The 21,367-nt window shown below is 37.4% G+C and overlaps 1 protein-coding gene across 1 annotated transcript in view; it reads left to right on the top strand.

Annotated features, from left to right (window-relative positions):
- Window positions 1-382: 382 nt before the first annotated feature.
- The window catches only part of snap91b (synaptosome associated protein 91b), a 29,601-nt gene continuing 8,616 nt past the window's right edge, over window positions 383-21,367 (top strand). Inside the window, exons 1-19 of the mRNA XM_053241879.1 lie at window positions 383-1,126; window positions 11,485-11,627; window positions 11,871-11,946; window positions 12,037-12,139; window positions 12,921-13,014; window positions 13,604-13,715; window positions 13,813-13,919; window positions 14,015-14,056; window positions 15,735-15,796; window positions 15,966-15,971; window positions 16,060-16,072; window positions 16,163-16,296; window positions 16,418-16,488; window positions 17,383-17,397; window positions 17,612-17,782; window positions 18,951-19,049; window positions 19,895-20,080; window positions 20,573-20,647; window positions 21,062-21,142. Coding sequence (XP_053097854.1) covers window positions 997-1,126; window positions 11,485-11,627; window positions 11,871-11,946; window positions 12,037-12,139; window positions 12,921-13,014; window positions 13,604-13,715; window positions 13,813-13,919; window positions 14,015-14,056; window positions 15,735-15,796; window positions 15,966-15,971; window positions 16,060-16,072; window positions 16,163-16,296; window positions 16,418-16,488; window positions 17,383-17,397; window positions 17,612-17,782; window positions 18,951-19,049; window positions 19,895-20,080; window positions 20,573-20,647; window positions 21,062-21,142 — 1,720 coding nt within the window. The 5' untranslated portion in view covers window positions 383-996. The remainder of the gene's footprint in view (window positions 1,127-11,484; window positions 11,628-11,870; window positions 11,947-12,036; window positions 12,140-12,920; window positions 13,015-13,603; window positions 13,716-13,812; window positions 13,920-14,014; window positions 14,057-15,734; window positions 15,797-15,965; window positions 15,972-16,059; window positions 16,073-16,162; window positions 16,297-16,417; window positions 16,489-17,382; window positions 17,398-17,611; window positions 17,783-18,950; window positions 19,050-19,894; window positions 20,081-20,572; window positions 20,648-21,061; window positions 21,143-21,367) is intronic.

Raw genomic sequence — 21,367 nt, 5'->3', positions numbered from 1 at the left:
ACTTTTATTAATACTTAATAATACTTACCACAGGCTCTTCCTATTTTAGGAACGTTACAGAGTATTTTCTAAGAGTCTTTACATGACAAACGTTAACATTTATCTAAATGTAGACTCGTTAGGTGATTGTACCAGTACTACTACACGTCTCCTCAGACGTGTATTGCTGGTATTTGTATTACCAAGACCACAAAATAAACCGCAGATTGTTATTAATGGTAGACTCCAACCTCACTCCATTTTCCACACAGGCACAACATTCATTAGCACTGTATTATGCAGTGGTTGTGTTTGTCATAGCCTACCATTTTAACCCTTAAAGCCTGCCCTCTTTCTCCCCATACCCATTTCCTTTAAGGTTGCTGATGGTCACGTGACCGTGTCCGCCAACCGCTGACAACCGAGTAGGACAGGACACTGTCTCTCTCTCTCTCTCTTACTCACGGTGTAGGGAATAAAACCGATACCGTTCCAGAATACTAATTCTAGGAAATATCAGTCGCCATTCATCACCAGCTGTACAGAGAACAGCCTTGCACAAGAGCATCTTTGCTTTGGTGAAGGAAAGGACACAGACAGAGGACACCGCGCGCGACATCCTGAAAAGGGAGCTTTATATTTTTTTTGGCCATTTCGGGTTGCATTTCCTCATTCTACCACATTCAGGACGTTTCGGATCATAATTCTTAGAATTTGTTTTATTTTTTAATTTCTAGTGAGATCCGGAAAATCCGGTAGCCTACGTCACCGACGTAACCTCTCGCGTTACGTAACACCGAGGAGCGCAACCGTGCGCCAAATCCCTCATGTCAAGACGCACACCTATGTGTTCATTATAGGATCTGAAGAAGAGCCGCATATCTATTCTTGTTATTTGTGCACCATTATTTAGGCTGCTTGCTTTGGATCCAGGTTCTATTTGTCGGCCACCAGCCTATGTTCTTGCTCCGTCGGTTCATTCCTTAGTGCGAAACGGATTGGTGAGGAAAAAAAAACATGTCGGGCCAGACGCTGACGGATCGCATCGCCGCCGCGCAGTACCAGCTCACCGGCTCGGACGTGGCTCGGGCTGTGTGTAAAGCTACCACACACGAGGTGATGGCGCCTAAGAAGAAGCACCTGGACTGTAAGTGGACATTTTCAGTAGCACTCTTACTGCATTACCAGTATGGACCAAAATAATACGCATAATACATATGTGTTAAGCAGGAGAGTGGTTACTGAGCAGGCTGAGCTCTGGCGCTGTCCGTTTCAGCACCACGCCATTGAGATGTAGTGTCCTCTACACACTCTCAAACACAGGGGGCGACTGTGTGTGTGTGTGTGTGTGTGTGTGTGTGTTGGTGGGTGGAAAAAAGGCCTACAAATAACCACACACACACACACACAAGATACATGATGTAGTGTTAATCAATAGCCACTGAAAGAAGAGAAAGCCTTTATTCACATATACATGACAGCACAGTGAAATTCTTTTCTTCGCATACACCAGCTTGTTAGGACGTAGGGGTCAGAGCTCAGGGTCAACCATGATACTTCAGCCCTAGAGCAGATAGGGTAAAGGGCCTTGCTCATGGGTGCTGAACCCCCAACCTTCTGATCAGTAACCCAGAGCCTTAACCACTGAGCCACCACTGCCAGATATATTGTGGCCTACATTATTATTCTTCTAAAATGTTCACTATCCCCCCACAATGTGTTCATATATGTTAGCATGTAATGTAATATACACTATATGGCCAGAAGTGTGTGGACACCTGACCATCACACCCATATGTGGTTCTTCTCCAAACTGTTGCCATCAAGGTGGGAGCACAAAATTGTGTAGGATGTCTTTCTATGCTGTAGCTTTACAATTTTCCTTTCACTGGAATTAAGAGGCCCAAAACTGTTCCAGCATGACAATATCTCTGTGTACAAGGCGAGCGCCATGAAGACATGGTGTGACAAGGTTGGAGTGGAAGAACTCAAGTGTCCTTCACAGAGCACTGACCTCAACCCCACTGAACACCTTAACGCACCCCAGACCTCCTCACCCAACATCAGTGTCCATCTTCTTGTGGTCTTGTGCCTGAATGATCACAAATCCCAAAACAGCCACACTTCAAAATCTAGTGAGAGGCCTTCCCAGAAAAAAGGAGGCTGTTAGAGCAGCAACCAGGGACCACCTCAATATTAATTCCCATGGTTTTGGAATGGGATGTTCAGTACTCAGGAGTCCACATACTTTTGGCCATATAGTGTATTTAAAATTTAAATACTTTAGTTGAGCTAGGGACTGAAACTGTTAAAATAAATTCACTGACCACTTCAGCAAAGAATTATTTTATGAACATTATCCAGCTGTTTAAATATTAGGCTCATTATGTAAGTATGTTCAATAATATTCTGGCTATTTATTGGAGCCCTAGAGCGTTTTTTAATTCTTGAACTTTCCAATAACAGAACATGTTATTTATATGCCCACTTGTTTATCAGTTATTCAGATTTGGATTAAACCCATTCAATTCAAGTGACCACTCAAGCAGGCTAATAACTATAAGAACGCAATAATAAATAGCCTTTATTGGTGGTGGGTTGTGATTTTCACCACTTTAACAAAATAAAAAAGCTATGCTTCATGGACCCCTGGGAGTTCCCCTCTTTGAGAAACAGTGCTTCACTGTGCCTCATTTTATCAGCTAATGTAAGTGGCCAATATATTATAGCCTACAATTTACACAGTATTTTCCTTTTAAAATTTTCAATATCCACCAAATTGGAACATTATGTAGAAATAATAGTGTCATTTGTAAATATGCAAAATATTTATCTTTATATTGTTTGCCCAATACCCTCCTAGAAAAATAGAAACATTTAAAGGTTCTCGCAGGGTTCTTTGATAGTTACAGTTTTTGAGCTCCAAACGTTTCTGAATGAGGAACATTCAGTTGTAGGATTGGCCAAAGAACCCTTATTTGTTCTAGATTAACACATAAGGGTTAATATAATTGGAAAAACTCACTATTCCCAAACTCAAACAATCTGGAAACCTTGAGTTCTTTGGTTTGCCTTTTCGAGTGAACCCTACAACAAAGTGTTCCCTTTCAGAGAAGGGAACTGGAATAGTAAAACTCTCAACTATTTAAGACTCCTTTAGGAACCTTTTTATTACATATTACTCAAATATGTCTTTAAATGTTTTGTGTCATTTGGAAATTGTTAATGTGCAGTGCATTTTGATATCCATATCTTTTAGGGTTACACCATTTATTCCAGTCTATATTCACCCACTATTCCCAGTAGGAGCACTATGTAGGAAACAATGAAGGTTTTCAGTTGTCCACATCATTTTGCAATAGTAGTAGTTACAATTAACCACAAATATAAGGACTGTCGATGTGAGTATTCTCTATCTGGTAGAGCACATTATTGCACTTTACATAAATAAAGTGCATCACATGGATTTCAGATTCTGGGCATTCTTCTGTGTTTTCAGGCTCATTTATGAAGAATAAGATCATAAAATATACTTTGCTATGTAGTGAATAAGGTATGTCTGACAGGAATTAACACACCAAGCATTGCCTCACAACAAACTGGAGTAATAGTAAAAGAACAGGTGAATAGGCAAAACTGAGACCTAAGAGGATAGAGATGAGGGTAAAATCACATATTACACTACAAGATAGCTAGTTACCATATATTTAGAAGCTTAAGTAAACATATACCTAAACAATAATTGGAGAGAATTTCATGGTGAGAGGCAATATACAAATGAGCTCTGTAATGTTTTGTTATGTTCTTTGACCAAGCTGAGTTGTTCTGTATGAAGGTTCTTTTGGGAGTTTTAACAAATCACAGCATTCACATAATCATATAAATGAATACACAATAATCTTTAACCATGCCACATCAATGGTTACCAGTAAGTTTGTATTATATGGGGCAGTCACATTTTGCCTTTAAACAGAAACAGAAGCTCGCGATAATGTCGGCTATTTTCTCTTTAATTAAGCAGTGCAAGTGTTCGTCAAAAATATAGCACATATCGCATAAAAAAATACAAGCTGTTTGTTTGAGGTATGTTATTTCTTTCTAGTTTACTAAGTCTGAAATCAAAATACTTCATACAAAGATCAAAATAGGAATGTTACATTTTACATTATTTTCTTTGAATTGAATTAACTGCTACTATGAACTATAACTGTTTACTCGAACACTGTGTATCATAATAGCAAGTGTGTGGTTATAGAATTGCAGTGCAGTGTTTTATACTCAGGACTTGAGTATAAAACTTGAAGAGACTTGAATAGGACTTGTGCAGTCCTAATAATCTGTCAGTACCCGTGTATGGGAACACGATGCCCTCTTAAATGAGATGTGTTAGAGTCAGGGTACAATCCCATCCCCAGAGTGTGACGGTTAACCTGGGGTTAACCATATGGGATAGCCGTAGACGTTGGTAAATATCGTTTCTCGGACACTCATGAATGTGGAATGTTTTGTCTACTGTGATGACTGGGCAGTTTTATACAAGCATTGGGCTAACTGGGATTTGTATCATCTATCATATCATTTCCTTGGTCTTTTTTGAATAATATTGGAAACCCCAGGTTTAAAATGACAGTTCTGTGGACCTTACTGTGGATGAAGTGTCTCTTCTCTTTGTGTCTATGCAAATGTCATCATTATCATGCTCAGTGGTTAAGACGTTAGACTTCTGATCAGACGGTTGCGAGTTCAAATCCCAGGATCACCAAGCTGCTACTGCTGGGCCCTTGAGCAAGGCCCTTAACCCTCAGCTGCTCAGTTGTATAAATGAGATAATTGTAAGTCCCTCTGGATAAGAGCATCTGCCAAATGCTGTAAATGTAAACAAAATCACTCATTTCATTGTATTTAATGTCTCTGGTTGAATTATAGAGAAAATGGCATTGTTTATACAACAACTATATGGCATATATATATATATATATATATATATATATATATATATATATATATATATATATATATGCCATATAGTTGTTGTATAAACAATGCCATTTTCTCTATAATTCAACCAGAGACATTAAATACAATGAAATGAGTGATTTTGTTTACATTTACAGCATTTGGCAGATGCCCTTATCCAGAATCAATATATATATATATATATATATATATATATACTGGTTCAAGCGGCAAAAATGTCACATCCGTAACAGTAGTTTTTCCTTGGGAATAATGAATTCCTAAGACAAGAAATATTTTCAAACCTATACTTTTTTGTACTCATTCAAATCACACTATGTATGTTATACATATGACACTTCCTGCAATGGAGTTTTGTAGAAAATGTGTAGTCTCCCACAAAAGTTTGGCCATTTGATGTCATATCCATAACACTGGAATTGCCCATAAACCAAATTAGTGATATCATGATAATTAGACTTGAGTAATATTAGCAGTGAAGGCATATACTGTCTCTGTGCATGATGGTATTGATATTATTTGTAGGAGGACACCTGTTGAGACAGATGACCTGAATAAAACACTAGATCCAGAGCTTCATGCTTCATAGCACAGTAATATCCAGATTCAAAGTTTTTTTTATATAGAATCACAGACAATCTCTATAATACCTGGATCAGACTGATTCTGCAGCGGCGAAAGGAGGCATCATAGTGGTTTCATGGCTGTAGTGGCCACTGAGCACTGTAGCCTCCAGGATAAGACCTGCTGAATTATAAATCAATCAGCCAAAGCTTACATGCATTATTTACACAGCTAAAGATGAGGGCACTAATACTGGGACAGAAAGGGACGTCTATCTATGTCCAAGTGTTTATATCAATGAGTAATTTTTTTTTCAACCATGGACTTTTTGTGTTCTTGTCAAAATATTTCTGGAATAGTCAGCATTTTTATTTTTCCAGGATTTGCACAAGAATTAAAAAGTAGTCAAATTGTAAAAAAAAAAAAAAAAAGGTTGGTAGAGGAGCCTAGTAAGTGTAACTCTCAGAATTTACTGTTTTATTAGCTCTGGACATCTTTCATTGGTTTTCATTGATTATCATACCTGTTTTCCACACATATTGATTGTGTATTCTTCTCTATGCCTTTTTTGAAGGCTGAAACTACAGCACACCCTTAAACACACCACTGCATTAATGCTGAAGAAGTGGAAATCAGCCCTATAGGTGCTTTAGGTTTGATACCTCCATGGTAATTTGATGTGTACATACATTAAAATTAAAATAAAAAATTAAAATATTGACAGCTTCAATATTGTCTTTAATGTAAGCTGTGAAAAAGAAGAATGGCAGTGGGGTGATTTTTGTCTTTTTTAATTAAGGACATGACGTCCCCTTTCATCACCCTCAAATCAAACTTTCGTATTGGTTCATAATTATTATTATTATTGAATTATTTTTAAAAAATTGGTAACCTGTCTGTCCGTATACCAGACTAGGCCTGTCAAAATGATCACTTAATCATAAAAGTAATTATTTGAGCTGATCGTGATTAACTGTTGACTGCACTATCCTATGTTTCAATATAAATATATGTAGTCAAGCAGAACATGAGGTTCATTCTTAATTAATTTAATTATTATAAATAATTATTATTAATAATTAATTTGCTGACATAATCACATTGCTCACTTCATTTATATCTTACATTTACATTGACATTTGCTGCACAGCAATAGTCTATAACACAGGGAAACATTTAATGGAGATGTAACTTGTTCATGTTTTACTGTATGTTGTAGCAGATCGTAGCCTGGTGTGTACATAGTTTTTGTTACAGTATATCATGCAGTTCAGTTTAATGTGTTTGTTTTTATGTGATATGTGTTTGCTTCCTAGTTTTTAGTTTAAACAGCAGACAGAAATTGAATTTACTTACATGTCAGTAAATGGCGCTGAATGAGCAATAATACACTGTTTATTGAAATCCTATGCTTGCAACAGAAAATCAATAGAAAATACAAGTAGCATATAGCACAATTCAAGTGGGATAGCCTCCTAAATAATTGTTTATGGTTATGTTGATATTAATGTTGTCTAAAATCTCTGTTCATGAGCTGTTGCTGCTAGGCCCAGCTGTAAATGGTTTCGCTGGTCACACATGCCACATGTTAAACAACTGATGCCTTTTTTTGGCAGTAGTCATTACAATAATAGCTGGTTGTGTTAGTACTGTGTTTCCATGGAAACAGGACCCACTGTGCGAGTGTTAAAGGTTAAAGGGTTAAAGGTGAGTAAAATAGTGATGACGTGATTGCAGGGCTTGTGTATTGACGTGAACAGCTGTTCACTGTGGAAGAGACTGTGGTCACGTGGTATTAAAATAAAAGTGCATTTTACATCATTAATAATTCAACGCTTTCAGAGTGAGTGAACTAAATTCTGTCCTAATAACACACTTTTGTTTTAATCACTTCAGAGAAACAGAACAGTCTCCATCCGGGCAGATGCTGCTCTTAGACTCTGTGTGTTTAAGTGTGTGTGTGTGTGTGTGTGTGTGTGTATGTATGTATGTATGTCTGTATGTATATGTGTGTGTGTCCTCACCATAGGAAATTCGTTTAAAAAAGGGAGTAACCTACCTTATCAACCTACCTTATAACAACACATCCCAAAGTGTTTTATCCCTCTTATACCACAGCAATTTTATCAATTTTAGCAATTCCTGTCACTACTTACATTATAATAGTTATTAACAGTCATTCCATCACTAGCCTCTCCTTTTTTCTCTCTTGCTTGATGTTAATAATATTATTCTTCAGTAGTTTTGCTTTGAACAATTTACAAATACTGAAAGGCTGAAATTGTATATATATATATATATCTACATACATATATATATATATATATATATATATATATATATATATATATATATATATATATAATAATTTCAGCCTTTCAGTATTTGTAAATTGTTAGTTAATGTCCAATTAAATAACATGGAGCAATTTGTTTTGAACAGAATTATGTCCTGTTTAGTTCAATAGTATGTGTTTAATATTGTCTATTACAGATATAATAATACAGTACAAATATAATATAGTCTATGACAAAAATTAAATCTTTTTTTATGTACTGTTAGTAACCAACAGAAAATTAAAATAATACAAAAATTAATAATTAATAATTAATTAATAATTAATTAATAATTCATCATTATCTTTTTTTTTTTTTTAACTGTTTTGCTTTAATATTAAACTTTGTAGAATATTAGATATAAGTGCTGGTTTGATAATGACCTGATTAACAAACGGTTGACCTATGTCATTCCTGGCATCACACACACACACACACACACATGCGCGCGCTGCATTCAAATTACCTCTGTATTGGGAAGTCAGAGCTCCGAATTATGTCATTTTCAACCTCTGTGTGTTTGAGCTACAAAGTAGAAAAAAAACATGGAAGCCTCCATGTTTGTATTTTGTTAGCAACAAGCTAGCCATCTAACTGTGATGAGCGAACAGTGTAATCAGTGTTATAGATTTATCAGGTTAATATGTATGTTAATAGATCTAAGGAAAATACTAGTGTATACAGTATAACTCATTTAAAATAAAGAGTTCATTGCTTTGTTTACTGTTCATGCTGTGAGCAGCCATGTTGATTTGACATCACTTGCTGAACTCAGGGTTGAGAAGACAGTCCTGAGTTCCCAAGTAGGAATTCTGAGTTGAAGGGATGTTTTCTTTGTTTTATCCTGGTCAGAGGTTGGGAATTAGACGAATGCAGCATTAATCCTGCTTCTTTACCTCCAGTGCAATCTGAGCTGTAGAAGCTTAAGGGACTTTCTTGGATTCTGGATCCACAGCTATATTTAAAAGCTTATGTTCACCTGTCTAACTTAGTTAGTATTGAACTAATTACATATCACTCGGTAACAGCAACGCCTTCATGTGTTAGCTTCTTCTAGCGCTGATGTGCTGGCTGAATACAGACCACACAGATCAATAGTTCTTTGTAGCAGTTGCTTTGTGTTATTTCATCACCTTTCTCAGTAAATCTGTTCTGTTATTACCATGCTGATGTACTCAACTTCTTTCAGGGGAACAGTTTAGACACTGAGTCACTAAGGAAGGGACGATCATTCTTGTGTGTAGTGTAACTTTTTCAGGGTTGAAGTTATGGGATGGCGTACACAGGACACTACTCAACAAAGCTCTGCATTGTGGGGCTCAAATGACTGAGGCTTAGAGAGAGGGGAACTGTGCTTTATTATGCCTTCGGTATTGATCACTTTGCACAACAAATTAATTTCTAGTTCTCTGTGGTCCCCTTTGTGGCTGAGATTATGTTACAAGACCTCCGTATTTATGTTTCAGATTACTTGGGAGTATGAACAGCAATGCTCTTTACATAAACCAATAAAATCAGTTTACATTTACGTTTAATTTTGTGGAAGTTCCTATAGTCCCAGCTATAAACAGTTGTCTTTCTGTCACTTTCTCTTGAAGTCAATAAGGTAAGATTTGTTACCGTCAAACTACAAAGTCCTCCATTCTGAAGACTTTCCTGTGTCTACAGTCTGTTAATTGAGAACTCACAAAGCTTAAATATCTACAAAACACCTACCATGAAATGCTAAAATATAAATGATCAGATTTAGGTGAATTAATTGAGCACATCACCTTTGTCAAATTACTATGAATTTCTCAGTAGATCAGGTTGAGTTAAAACAGAAGTAATCAGTTGATTAACTTAAATATGACTTATGAATGATGATTAAACATTATTAAACAGGCTGTCTGAAAACTAAAGTCATCCCTACACTGTACAAAAAATTCCTGTGAGATTACAGTAAAATAGTGGCAGCAGCTGCTGTTTCCAGCTGTTTGCTGTCATTTCTACAGAGTCTATACTGTATTCTGTAATACAGTTTCTTACTGTTGTAAAAAAACACAATTAAATACTATAAATTCTAATAAATACAGTACTGTTATGTCATTACAGTGCATGCGTGCTTGTGAAATAGTTGACTACATTAAATACGAATGCTATGAAATTACATAATTGGCATACAAATGATCTTTTACAATTGGGCTGAACTGATTAACCACAAGAACAGCATTCAAAACAATTGTAAAAGGTATGCATTTAAGTGTATTATTTATTTGTAATTGATAGTGTATTATATTAATTACAAAAAAAATAAAAAATCACAAAAAAATTGACTATCTATAACTATCTAACATTTCCAGCAACAAATCTTATAAAGAGTACGTCTCAAAACCAAATTGCAGACAAATTAGTGTTGATAGCTGTACACATGATTGAGTGACTGAGAAAGAGAGTTTAAACACTGACTGGCTGCTTTTGGCAAGCTAGCTACGAAAATACCCAGAGCGTAATTTTAAACAGCACTGGTGTAAACAGATACTTTCGCTCAGAAACGGTGCTGTTGCTGCGTGTGGTTTAAAAAATGAGTGTGACGGTCTAGATCGACACGACTGCAAGTGTTATTCGCTCCAATCATGAGAGTTAACATTCCTGAATGAAGACAGCATTAGCTAACTAGCTAGCGTTAGATCTACTCTCGCTACCTAGATCAAATGTGCAAGTTGTTACTTGTCGTATTTATCAATCCAAAATTACCACCTGTCGAAAAGGCCAAACCAGATCAACATGATTTACTTACCCTCTTCATCATGGTAGAATAAATGCTGAAAAGAGGCTTTTCTCGCTTCAAACGAGCGAGGAGGCATGCTCCAGAGGGGCTGAAGATGGCTTTAAGAAAATGTTGTATGCTATTGTAAATGTTGATGGTGTCAGTGTAATCACGCTACATTCTCCATACGATGCTGTTTACAATGTTATAATGTGTTTAAAAAACCCAGTAAGTTACTATTGGAAACTGGCTATATTTTTAACAGATTACTTTTTACAGTGTAGGAATATAAAACATAAAACAATTTAAAATGAAAATTACCTGAGCTCATTTTGTAAGCTTACCTCAATTGTTCTGTTCATTTTCAATATTCTTTCTTGTGCTATTTCAGCAGTGCAAGCCTGTAAAATTCTTAGCAATGATCTCTCATTTAGGGATGGAAAATGCTGTTCAAGGGTGTCCAATCTTGATGTATCACAACTTTTCAGATATCGGATATCATATATCTGATGAGGCTTTGGTTAATCTGATATGAAATGAAATAAAGATATAAAACATATATGTTATAAACCATATTTCACATAGTGGAGTTTGAAAATTCTATGAATTCAAAGGCACATTAGAGCTGATTAAAATGTTCCATCCTGTTTGCTGTTACCATTGTTCTCTTGGCCGATGTTGTTTTTCATTGCTTGGATGACTCAGGCGTTATTTCAAATCTAACAAAGAGGTACTACATGATAATTATGCAGACAATCTTATTTGGCAGTCCAGTGCATTATGGTAATCCAAGCATGAAAATAAATATCATCCTCTTCTTTCTTTTATGAACCTGTGTCAGAGTGGTTCATGGTCTTTGCCCATATATTTTCTCTCTAGATCTGATCTCCGCCACCAATGAGACCAACGTGAACATCCCACAGATGGCTGACACTTTGTTCGAGAGGGCCATGAATGCCAGCTGGGTGGTTGTCTTCAAAGCACTCGTCACCACACACCACATGTGTATCCATGGCAACGAGGTCAGTGGCTAGGGTAGACAGGATTTCTTGATTGAGAATTTGATTGATTGACAAGTACAGAACAAGCCATAGTAGCCATTTTTTTCCTTCCTGTTTTGTCAGGATTGTCCTGCAATTGCTGTGCTTTACACTGACAACTACACAATTTCATCTCCACGTTTTAAACCACAAACATTCTGCAGAGATGATGCACTCATTTAAAACAGATATTTAGTGTTCATGGTTCTGTTTTAATCACTACAGAGGTTTATCCAGTACCTGGCCTCCAGGAATTCACTGTTCAACCTCAGCAATTTTATCGACAAAACCGGTACTCATGGTGCGTGTCCATGCATGACACATATTAATCAACTCATTTTTTATTTGAGTCAGTACTTAATCTAAATTGTTCTGTCTTTTGGATAACAAGGCTACGACATGTCTACATTTATCAGACGATATGCGCGGTACCTCAACGAGAAAGCGTACTCTTACCGTGCAATGGCCTTCGATTTCACTCGAGTCAAGAAAGGGTACGTCATTCTCTCCTGTTTCCCAACAGAGGACTGGTGTTTGTTTTAGAAACTTATCTGCTGACCATGTTGTGTATGCGTGCCACAAGGTTTCAGGTTAGAATCAGCTACACAGACACCCCTCTAGAATGTAAAGTTAATTGTAAAATAGTAACATTGTTTCATGCTGAATAAATATGTTATGAACAATATCTGTCCATTGTTATACAATCTGTAGGAAGTGCAACAGCAAGTAAATGTTTCTCTTGGCATTTCAGTGGAAAGACATAGCACATTTTCGAACATTCCTGCTGCTTGACTAGGTTTACTTTTGTTCAGAGAAATGTAACAGAACATTTTGATGTCGAAAAAAGTTCCTGTGAAAAAAGATGAAATGTAGAATGGTGTGATTTTTGGCTGTGATCTGTTTGATTCTGTTACAGCCCTCACTAATGAAATAAACAGGTTAAATATAGATTCTTTTGTTGTTGCTTAGCAACAGTTTTTTTATTACATAGCTCTGAGTTTTACTATAATATCACGCTGCTTACATTTATAGTTTCATATTTTTGGTTAGTGTAGGTCTTATAAAATTTCTGTAGTGTAGAACTAATCCAGGCTTTCTTGGTTGCACTCCTATGCTGAAAAGGCAGTTTCTATGCCTGGTAATAGGAACGTTTATTAAAGTATACAGTTTGTTGTTAATTGGGTCTTATTGCTCATCAGGGTATATTCTCATTTATATCCATGTGGCCTTTATGTGCTTATGTGTGTGTGTGTGTGTGTGTGTGTGTGTGTGCAGTGCTGAAGGAGTGATGAGGACTATGGCTCCTGAGAAACTGCTTAAAGCTATGCCAGCTTTGCAGACTCAAGTGGACACCCTACTGGAATTTGATGTGAGTAACTTCGTGGCCCTCAGAAATGGATTAATTACATCTAATTAGAAATGATCTAGTAGATGTTGCTTTTAAATCTTCTGGATGTTCATAAAACACATACAGTACAGTAGGTGAGTGTGTGAACAATGCCGCACACACACACACACACACACACACAAAATCAATGTAAGTCAGTGCAAGGGATCTTCCTTTGGTTTTTAGTCACTTGTGTTCACATACTTGTGTTACTAGCATAATAAAATGTTCAAATCTGGAATTATAATAAATGTAGAATGATCAAGGCTTGGGATCAGAGAAGATTCATAATGTCCATTTGAGGTCATTTGCCTAAAAACTTTGGGAACCCCTGAGCTAGTTCATCCTTGTTACTCAGATGTATCCGATATAGAACTGCATATTCAGTATATTAAATAATTCATGTTATTTGCCAGTGATTTGTGTAGTCATAGTCATGTTTTATTGTCTGATTATAAATTTGATATTCCTGTCATATAATAATGGAAGGCTTATCTGGAAAGCTTTCTTTGGCACGGTATTGTATAATGTTGTCTCAGTCACACAATTATCTGTCCTTTTTTTTTTGCAGGTTCATCCCAAAGACTTGAACAATGGCATCATCAATGCGGCTTTCATGCTTCTCTTCAAGGACCTGATTAAACTCTTTGCCTCCTACAATGATGGAATTATTAATTTATTAGGCATGAGATTTTTTAATGAAACCTCAGTTTTGCTATGTTATGTTTCTTTGACCTCTCATTCAAAGGTTGATAAATGTGCACTCTGTTTTTTATGCAGAGAAATATTTCAAAATGAAGAAGTCTGACTGCAAGGAGTCGCTTGAGATCTATAAGAAGTTTCTGACTCGAGTAACTAAGATTTCAGAGTTTATGAAAATTGCAGAGGTATGAAACAAATGCTTCAACATTTAAGAAAATTGTTAAAATACATGTTATATAATAATAGTGCTGTTTGACTAAATAAACATCTTCTCTTCCAGCAAGTTGGCGTGGACAAAAATGACATTCCTGACATATCTTATGTAAGTTATCTATGTTATTATGTACTTACTGTATGTGTTCACTTATCGGGCGTTTCATACAGTATGTGCTTGTGTATTTATTAATGCTGATTGTTTAAATGCATTTGTATTCAGAATTGAAACTGAGTTGTATAGATAATGTTTTTATTACATTAGTTTGCAGAAATATTTGTAATCAGATTGTTGCCTATTTTTGTATTTATTTTAATCCTGATATTCTTTTTTAAAATTGTGTCTTTATGCACTCTCATTTCAGAATGCGTAAAATGAATTAAGCGTTTAACTTCCAGGTCTCTACCTTTTGTAAACATGTTTATTTGGAGTTTTTATGTAATATTGCTTACTAAAGCTATGTTCTTTCTGCACCTAATTATAACAGTGTTGATCATGAAGATCTAATGGTGTCTGTTCTAATAGTTTCACAAGCTGTCATGTTCTTAAACAATCTTTAACTTGCTAAATCTGAGTAAAGGGGCTTTGTTAGTGATGTTCCATTAACCAGACTGTATAGCACCATTCAGTGCACTACTAATGAAGGGCTTTGTCCTTCATTCTTGTCACCCTGATACTGGATGTTCTCAGTGTCTTCACCCTGGGGTGGTGGCTGACCTGGCAGACTCAGACGATGAGGACTGCCAGTTTAACAACTGCCGGGAAGAGGACCCGGTAATCATGTGCCCAGCAGAGATACCGGGGCTACAGCTTAATGCATTGCTTCTTTATTTTAGCAGCAAAAAAAGAGTTAGAATTATATATTTACAATATTATACACAGTGGGGTCCAATCTTTCAAAATTGGAAATAAACAGAAGGGTTTAGAAAGTAAGTGTCCAATATCTTGAATATTCACTATTCAAGATTATGCACTATTCCTAGGTCCCTATTTAAATGTAAGCAAACGTGCAATAAGTCCCACCTGGACTTAGTTATAGGAGCTATGTACAGTTGTTCCCTCACCAGCCTCTTTTTAATTTAATGAGAGAAAAAACACAGCTTGTCATGTTACAAAGAAACCGCAAAGTGCAAACTCCACTGTCCTGAAGAATCATGTCCTACTGATGTTCTGTAACATTAAATGTAACTATGAATGTTGATGCATCAGACTTTATTAAATGAAAAATTATAATCGTAGTAAAATCACTGCGGTAAAAGAAGAATGCTATATCCGTCATACTACTGCATTTTGAGGTTTGTTATTTATATTATTATTTTCGCATTACCCTCAGTACCCCTGCTTCCCATGTCCTTGACAATGTATTTGTATTTAGCTGTAGATGAAACATTTACAGTATGCTGCCTCCTTCCCAAGCTCCACTATAGAAACAACAATGCTATATATGAACAGCTACGACCTGATCAGCAATTACTTTGAGGAGACTAGCAACATTTTGGTGACTGACCAAAAAAAAGGAAGCAATGAATTAAAGTGTAGCGTTGATGCTGGGCCTCTGTGTGCACTCAGTTTGCTAGTGTGCGATGGTGTGCTGAACTGATTTGGAGTGTGGTTAGTGTTCAGGGTGATTAGTGTTCTTAGAAATGACATTGCAGTGATACATGGTAAGTATAAAATCACTCAGGTGTGCTGTTTCTGTCTGATAGTGTGTTGGAAGTGTGGAGTATTTTTCTGTCCCTATGATAATGACCAACATTGTGTGTGTGTGTGTGTGTGATGCTCATAGGCCCCCAGCAGTATTCTGGAATCTCTGGAGACACACATGAACAGTCTAGAGGGAAAGAAAGGGTAAAGGACAGCAAAAAAAAAAAATCTCTAGCCTGAATTTGTTCTTATGAGCATTTTACTGTATATAGTACATTCCTGTGGCTCTGCTTGGGTGTGTACACTAAGCGAATTCTTGCATATTTTATGACACATTTTCTCTTTCCTTTTGTTGTATTCTCTACATTCTCAGAGAGGGGTAAGTTTTTTGTTTTCTTTGCTATATTCTCTCTATATTTTTATAATTGAATATAGAGTCAGCTGTCTTTTCTTTCTTCATCCATCAGGTCTCCGACAAAGGTGAGTTTTCTGTTCAAATCCACTTCTCGTGAGATTCTTGCATACACAACCATACACATTCATACCCTCTTTTTTCATATGGTATCACAGGGATCACCCACCAACAACGTCTCTCCAACGTCCACTCCCTCCAAATCTGCAGCCTCTGTGCCCACCCTGGAGCCGCCGCCCACCGAGGCTGCGTCTGCTGCTGCTGCGCCCGCTCCTGCCGAGCCTGCCACTGAGTGAGCGACCGCTTCTCACATCAAACCTCCCTTCCTCTCCCTAACTCCATCTAAGTGACAAAACACTTCCAGATGTTGCTCTTTTTTGTACTACTATTATTCATTGCCGTCTTCTCTCTAGTTCTCTGCTGGACTTGGATCCGTTGTCTTCTTCAGGGCCACCTGCTTCATCTGCTCCAACATCCTGGGGAGGTAAAGAGTGCACATTCATTTATTATCATTCTCTCAGTGAACATGAGCTGCTGAGGAAGGACATACAGTGTGTAAGGAGTAAAACGTGACAGGGCATGCTGTTATAGGAAAGAAATCAAGGTCAGAATGGTGTGATGCTTCCTGATGCAAAGTGGATAAGTTGATTATTTTGTAGATAGATAGATAGATAGATAGATAGATAGATGTCCTACATTTTTCCAATAACAGCATATCTCTAAGTGTTTTATTCCTCTTACACCACGGCAATTTGCTAACAGTTGACATTTTTATTAATTAAAGAGAAACACAGAATACTTTCTATCCATTTATAATTATGCTTAATTTGTGCAAAAAACTTTAGATATAAACAGTCCTTCTTTCATCAGCTTCTCTTTTTTCTCTCTCTTGAAGTTAATTAGACAAAAAAACTGAGCTTGTCATGTTTCTGAGAAACCGCAAACCACAAATCCCTCTGTCCTGAAGACTTTCCTGTGTAGGAAAACCTAAATTTACAGCGTTACATCTGACTGTTACAAAACGCTGACATTGGAGACTCCTTTGATAAGTGTCTCCTTACAGAAAAAGTCAAGACTCATGCATGCTTTTTTTAAAAAATGAGCATCTGCCCCATAAAAACCTGTGTAAGTTGTTACTATAGAAACAATCAAGTATTAGAATGAACACATTAATATAAACCTCGCAGCCGGAAACACTGTCAGAGCTGCTGTTATAGAAAATTAATATGGTATAAACGGCTCTAAAGCATTGCAAGTCTTTATGACTGTATGCTAAATTGTGTATAGAATGTTTATGCATAATACATACATATTGATCATATGTACATATTGATGATATTGTCTCTTGTTGTTTTTTTTTTGGGTTGTGCTGCTGCAGATCTTTTGGGGTCAGGTGAGTGTATGGTATATGGTGATGGTATATTCTGACAGGCAGACCTTCAGTAGTTTTCCACTGTTGTCCTTTCTTCTTGCTTCCCAGCCTTGTCTCATTTCAAATCTCTTTTTCTCTTTCTCTCTCAAATGTGCTCCTGTCTTCGCCTTTTTGTGTCGCCGTACTGTATTATTTTGCGGTTTTGTTATGGCCCGGTGGTGCCGTGGCTTTGTAGAATTCGGTTCCCTCACTACGGAGACTCTCCTCCCTGATCCCACCCCTGCTGTAGACTCTACCTCTCCTGCGACAGCTGTGTCTAGTGCCCCAGCTGGTGAAGGCGCTGCTTCTGTAGCCCCTCCCTCTACCGCTGCTGGCCCAACCCCGAGCTCGGCGGATCTCCTAGGAGGTCAGTAGTGAAGAATGGTTTAGCCAGAGGAAAAAATAGGAAGACCAAATATGCGCATGCTTACCACGCACTTTAGCATACGTGTTACATTCAGTGGTGTTAAACACTGCTGTGCTGATTAATGGAGAGGTTCATCATTTTTGTAATTTCAGTACAATTCAGTACATTGTTGTATTTCATGCTCTTATCGTGAGTCTGTAGAAAAACAAGTAGTGGCTTAACACTTGGCCTGAGATAAGAATATGTGAAGTTTGTGAAATGGTAAACCCTTTCTTTAAAAATGTGCTCTACTTGAGCTGACTTTGAAATCTATACCTTCCATACTGTATATCCTGCTTTTGTTTACCCTTTCTTAATCATTCTTCTTTCTTCATTCACTCCAAAACTACAAGACTTGATTTTGAGTTATAATGAGAGATGGAATGATACCACTTTTTCTTTTTTTGATACCAGTACCGATACTGAAACCTTGAGTATCAGTCAATACCGATACCCATTCAATATCATTTTCTTTAAGCTTTAAAGTTCTTTTTTTTTAAATGAAGCACTTCAAAGTTTAAACTCTTTTAGACAAAAATCACTTACACTGTAAATGTTATGATGTGTAAATATAACAAAATCTATTCCAACCCCAAAAAATAACCAGTCAATATTTTGATTATGTAAATATTTGCAGCTGCGGAAATAAATTTTGCTTCCAAATCTAATTCCAATCTTTGCCATTTGTTACAGGATCCGATATCCGATATGTTTTCTCTGATATGTGCTGGTATTGGCCTGATGCAGTTACTGGGTATCAGATCGGTGCCATGTCTATCTCTAGTTATAATGAGTTATTTTGCAAAATGACAAAATTCTTAGTCTATTAATATTCATTCGCTAATTTAATTTGCTCACACCTACTAAATCAGTAGAAGAATTGAGTGTTTGGTTCTGTGACAGAAGTAAGCTAAATAATTAATCCACAGTGATGCTGAACTCTTATAAAACTATTAATCTTTTCACCAGTGATCCAGAGTACTGGAAGGAGATTCACAGGCTCTGGAGAGATTCTTCAGCTGAAAGTTTTTCAGAAGCAGTATTTTCTTATTCCACACCAGGTCCTTTCTTACTGAAATTCTAATATTCTGTTTTTTCCATCTATTTTTGCATGTCATTGGGGTTTTAGGTGCGTTTGGAAGCCCAGCAGCTGAACCAACCTCTGCTGTGGAGACGGGGGGTTCAGCCAACGCGACTGCCCCTGCCACTGATGCTTCTGCTGCAAATGGTGGGTTCTGACAGTGTGTGTCAGCGTGTGTGTGTGTGTGTGTGAAGTTGATTATGAGTCTGATTAAGCCATGGAAGTCATTTGTGTATTTATGTGATGATTAAACTTGTGTTTGTACAGAGAAAATACAGATAATTCTCAGCCTGATGTCCACATTGGGCTATGTGAAGTGCTTTTATTGACAACTGGTTCGGATATCCCTCTCAACTGGGATGGCTGTTGCCATGACGATTATCGAACCACGATGTCATGGCAACCTGTCTTGAACATTCAGAGTTGCACTCACGTGTCATGTTGTTGCATGTTGTTCCGACTCACAGGGATAGTGTGAAAATGGTTTAAAACATTTCCATATTTGGAATTTGTGATGAATTTTTTTTATTACTCCTGTTTCTGACTTCCTCTTAATCTTTCCAGTTCTTTCTGCTTTAAGGAATCTCTGATGTATTTGAAATGTTTATCTCTTACTGTATATGGTTCTCCTTTAGTTTTGTTTACAGTACAGCCCAGCTTTCAGTACCTTAACATACTATAGTGTCTGTGTATGCTATTATGTATTGCTAATAGGTGGCATCTTCAGGTGAATTCTCATACAAATAATTATTTAAGGGTAACACATTAGACATGTTGGTGGTGTCTCTGATCATATAACACCTGATATTAACTCTCAAAGCGTTATCATTTTTACTGGTTTATGATTAAAATAAAACTTGGTAGTGACTTTTGGGCCTCATTTCAGCTTGCATTTGCACAAGACTATACGAACATGGATATTTTTTGGTCCTGCCATTTCTTCTCAGTGTTTTTTTTACAGTTATGGTTATTCCCTTTCTCCTCTCATCAAGACCCATTTGCCCCAGCTGCGGATTGTGCGACTGTTTCCCCACAGCTGGACATGTTCTCCATGCAGCCCGCGGAGAGCAGCGCCTCCTTATTCGGCTCTGTGTCACCTGCCACAGTTCAGACCCCACTCATCTCCAGCATGTCCATCACTCCAGCCCCTGCAGCTCCCACGATAGATCTGTTTAGTGGTAAATTCTGACTGTGTGCCACTGCATGACAGCCCTGAGTGACACATGTTCTCTAAAGGAGGCTCTTATATAAAAAAACAAAACAAAACCAGAAAAAGCGAGGCCTGAATTTCAGGCTGCGTTTTTGCCTAGACATGTTGCACCACTGAACATTACAGGGAATATTGTCTGAATGCAGTTTAGTCCTTTTCTTCAAGCAATTCAAATTACATAGAGGCTTGAACGGGTGAAGGAAAAGAAAAGGACTCTCTTCCTGTTTGACTTCTAGCTGAATGAATCATTCATGTGAGACTGATTCATCTGTTTTATTTTTAGTCATAGTGTTTGCACACAGCTCCACATAGGTGATTTATGTGTTTGCTGACTTGGTTTGTGTTAATCACTTTACCTCATTTGCTGTCCTTTATTTTGTATTGCGTTTAAAATAATTTTTCCCTTATCAAGTATGTGTTCATGTGCATATAGTATGCGGCTCTGTGTCCTTGCCCCTAGGTTTTTTTGATTCCATACCTGAACCATCTGTACCCAAATCAGAGCGTGCTCCCAGTCTAGACCTGTTTTCCTCAGGTATGCAGTTATCCCTTTTCCCCCCTGACTCCCTTCCTTCTCTGGCATTCTGTTCTTGGCTGCTCAAGATGAGCTAAAAATTCTCCTCTTCTGCACCTGGGTTATCCAAAAGATGCTGCGCCCTCCATTTGCATCAATCTCTTTTTCTCCCTTTTCAGCAGTCCCCTTTGGGGTTTTCTATGACTCATGATCTACTCATCACTCTTTCAGCTTTAACTATTTCAGCTTTTTCTTCTTGTGCAGTACACATTCTAAGTCTAAGATTCTAAGATATCTAATGCATTTGTAGAGCTGTTTATGCCTTAATTTAGATGTCCAATTTTTCCATCTGCTTTAGCAATTTACTAGAGTGATTACAGAGAGTTAAAGGAAATGAATTGTGAACAACCCCCTGTCTTGATGCTCATGCTGCAGATGTGTTCAGCCCACCTCCTGCTGCTCTCTCCGCCCCTGTGAGCTGGCTGGACAGTGGTGCAGCTCTGGATTTGGTCGGGGGTGGGTACCGAGTTTCTAGGTGGAGGCTCAGGTGCTCCAGGTTGGGGTTCATTTTATTGCTGCATTCGACTTTCCTCAAAAGTGGGAATTCGGAATTGCGTTATTTTCGACCTCTGTTCGTTCGAGCTACAAAGTGGGGAAAAAACTATGGATGACTCCATGTCGGCAACAAGCTAGCCAGCTAACTGTGATGAGTAATCTGTATAGTCAGTGGATTTAACAAGC

Source organism: Pangasianodon hypophthalmus, chromosome 18 (genome assembly GCF_027358585.1).
Source record: "Pangasianodon hypophthalmus isolate fPanHyp1 chromosome 18, fPanHyp1.pri, whole genome shotgun sequence".
In the NCBI taxonomy this organism is placed as follows: Eukaryota; Metazoa; Chordata; class Actinopteri; order Siluriformes; family Pangasiidae; genus Pangasianodon; species Pangasianodon hypophthalmus.
This window is presented reverse-complemented; position numbering and strand designations above follow the sequence as displayed.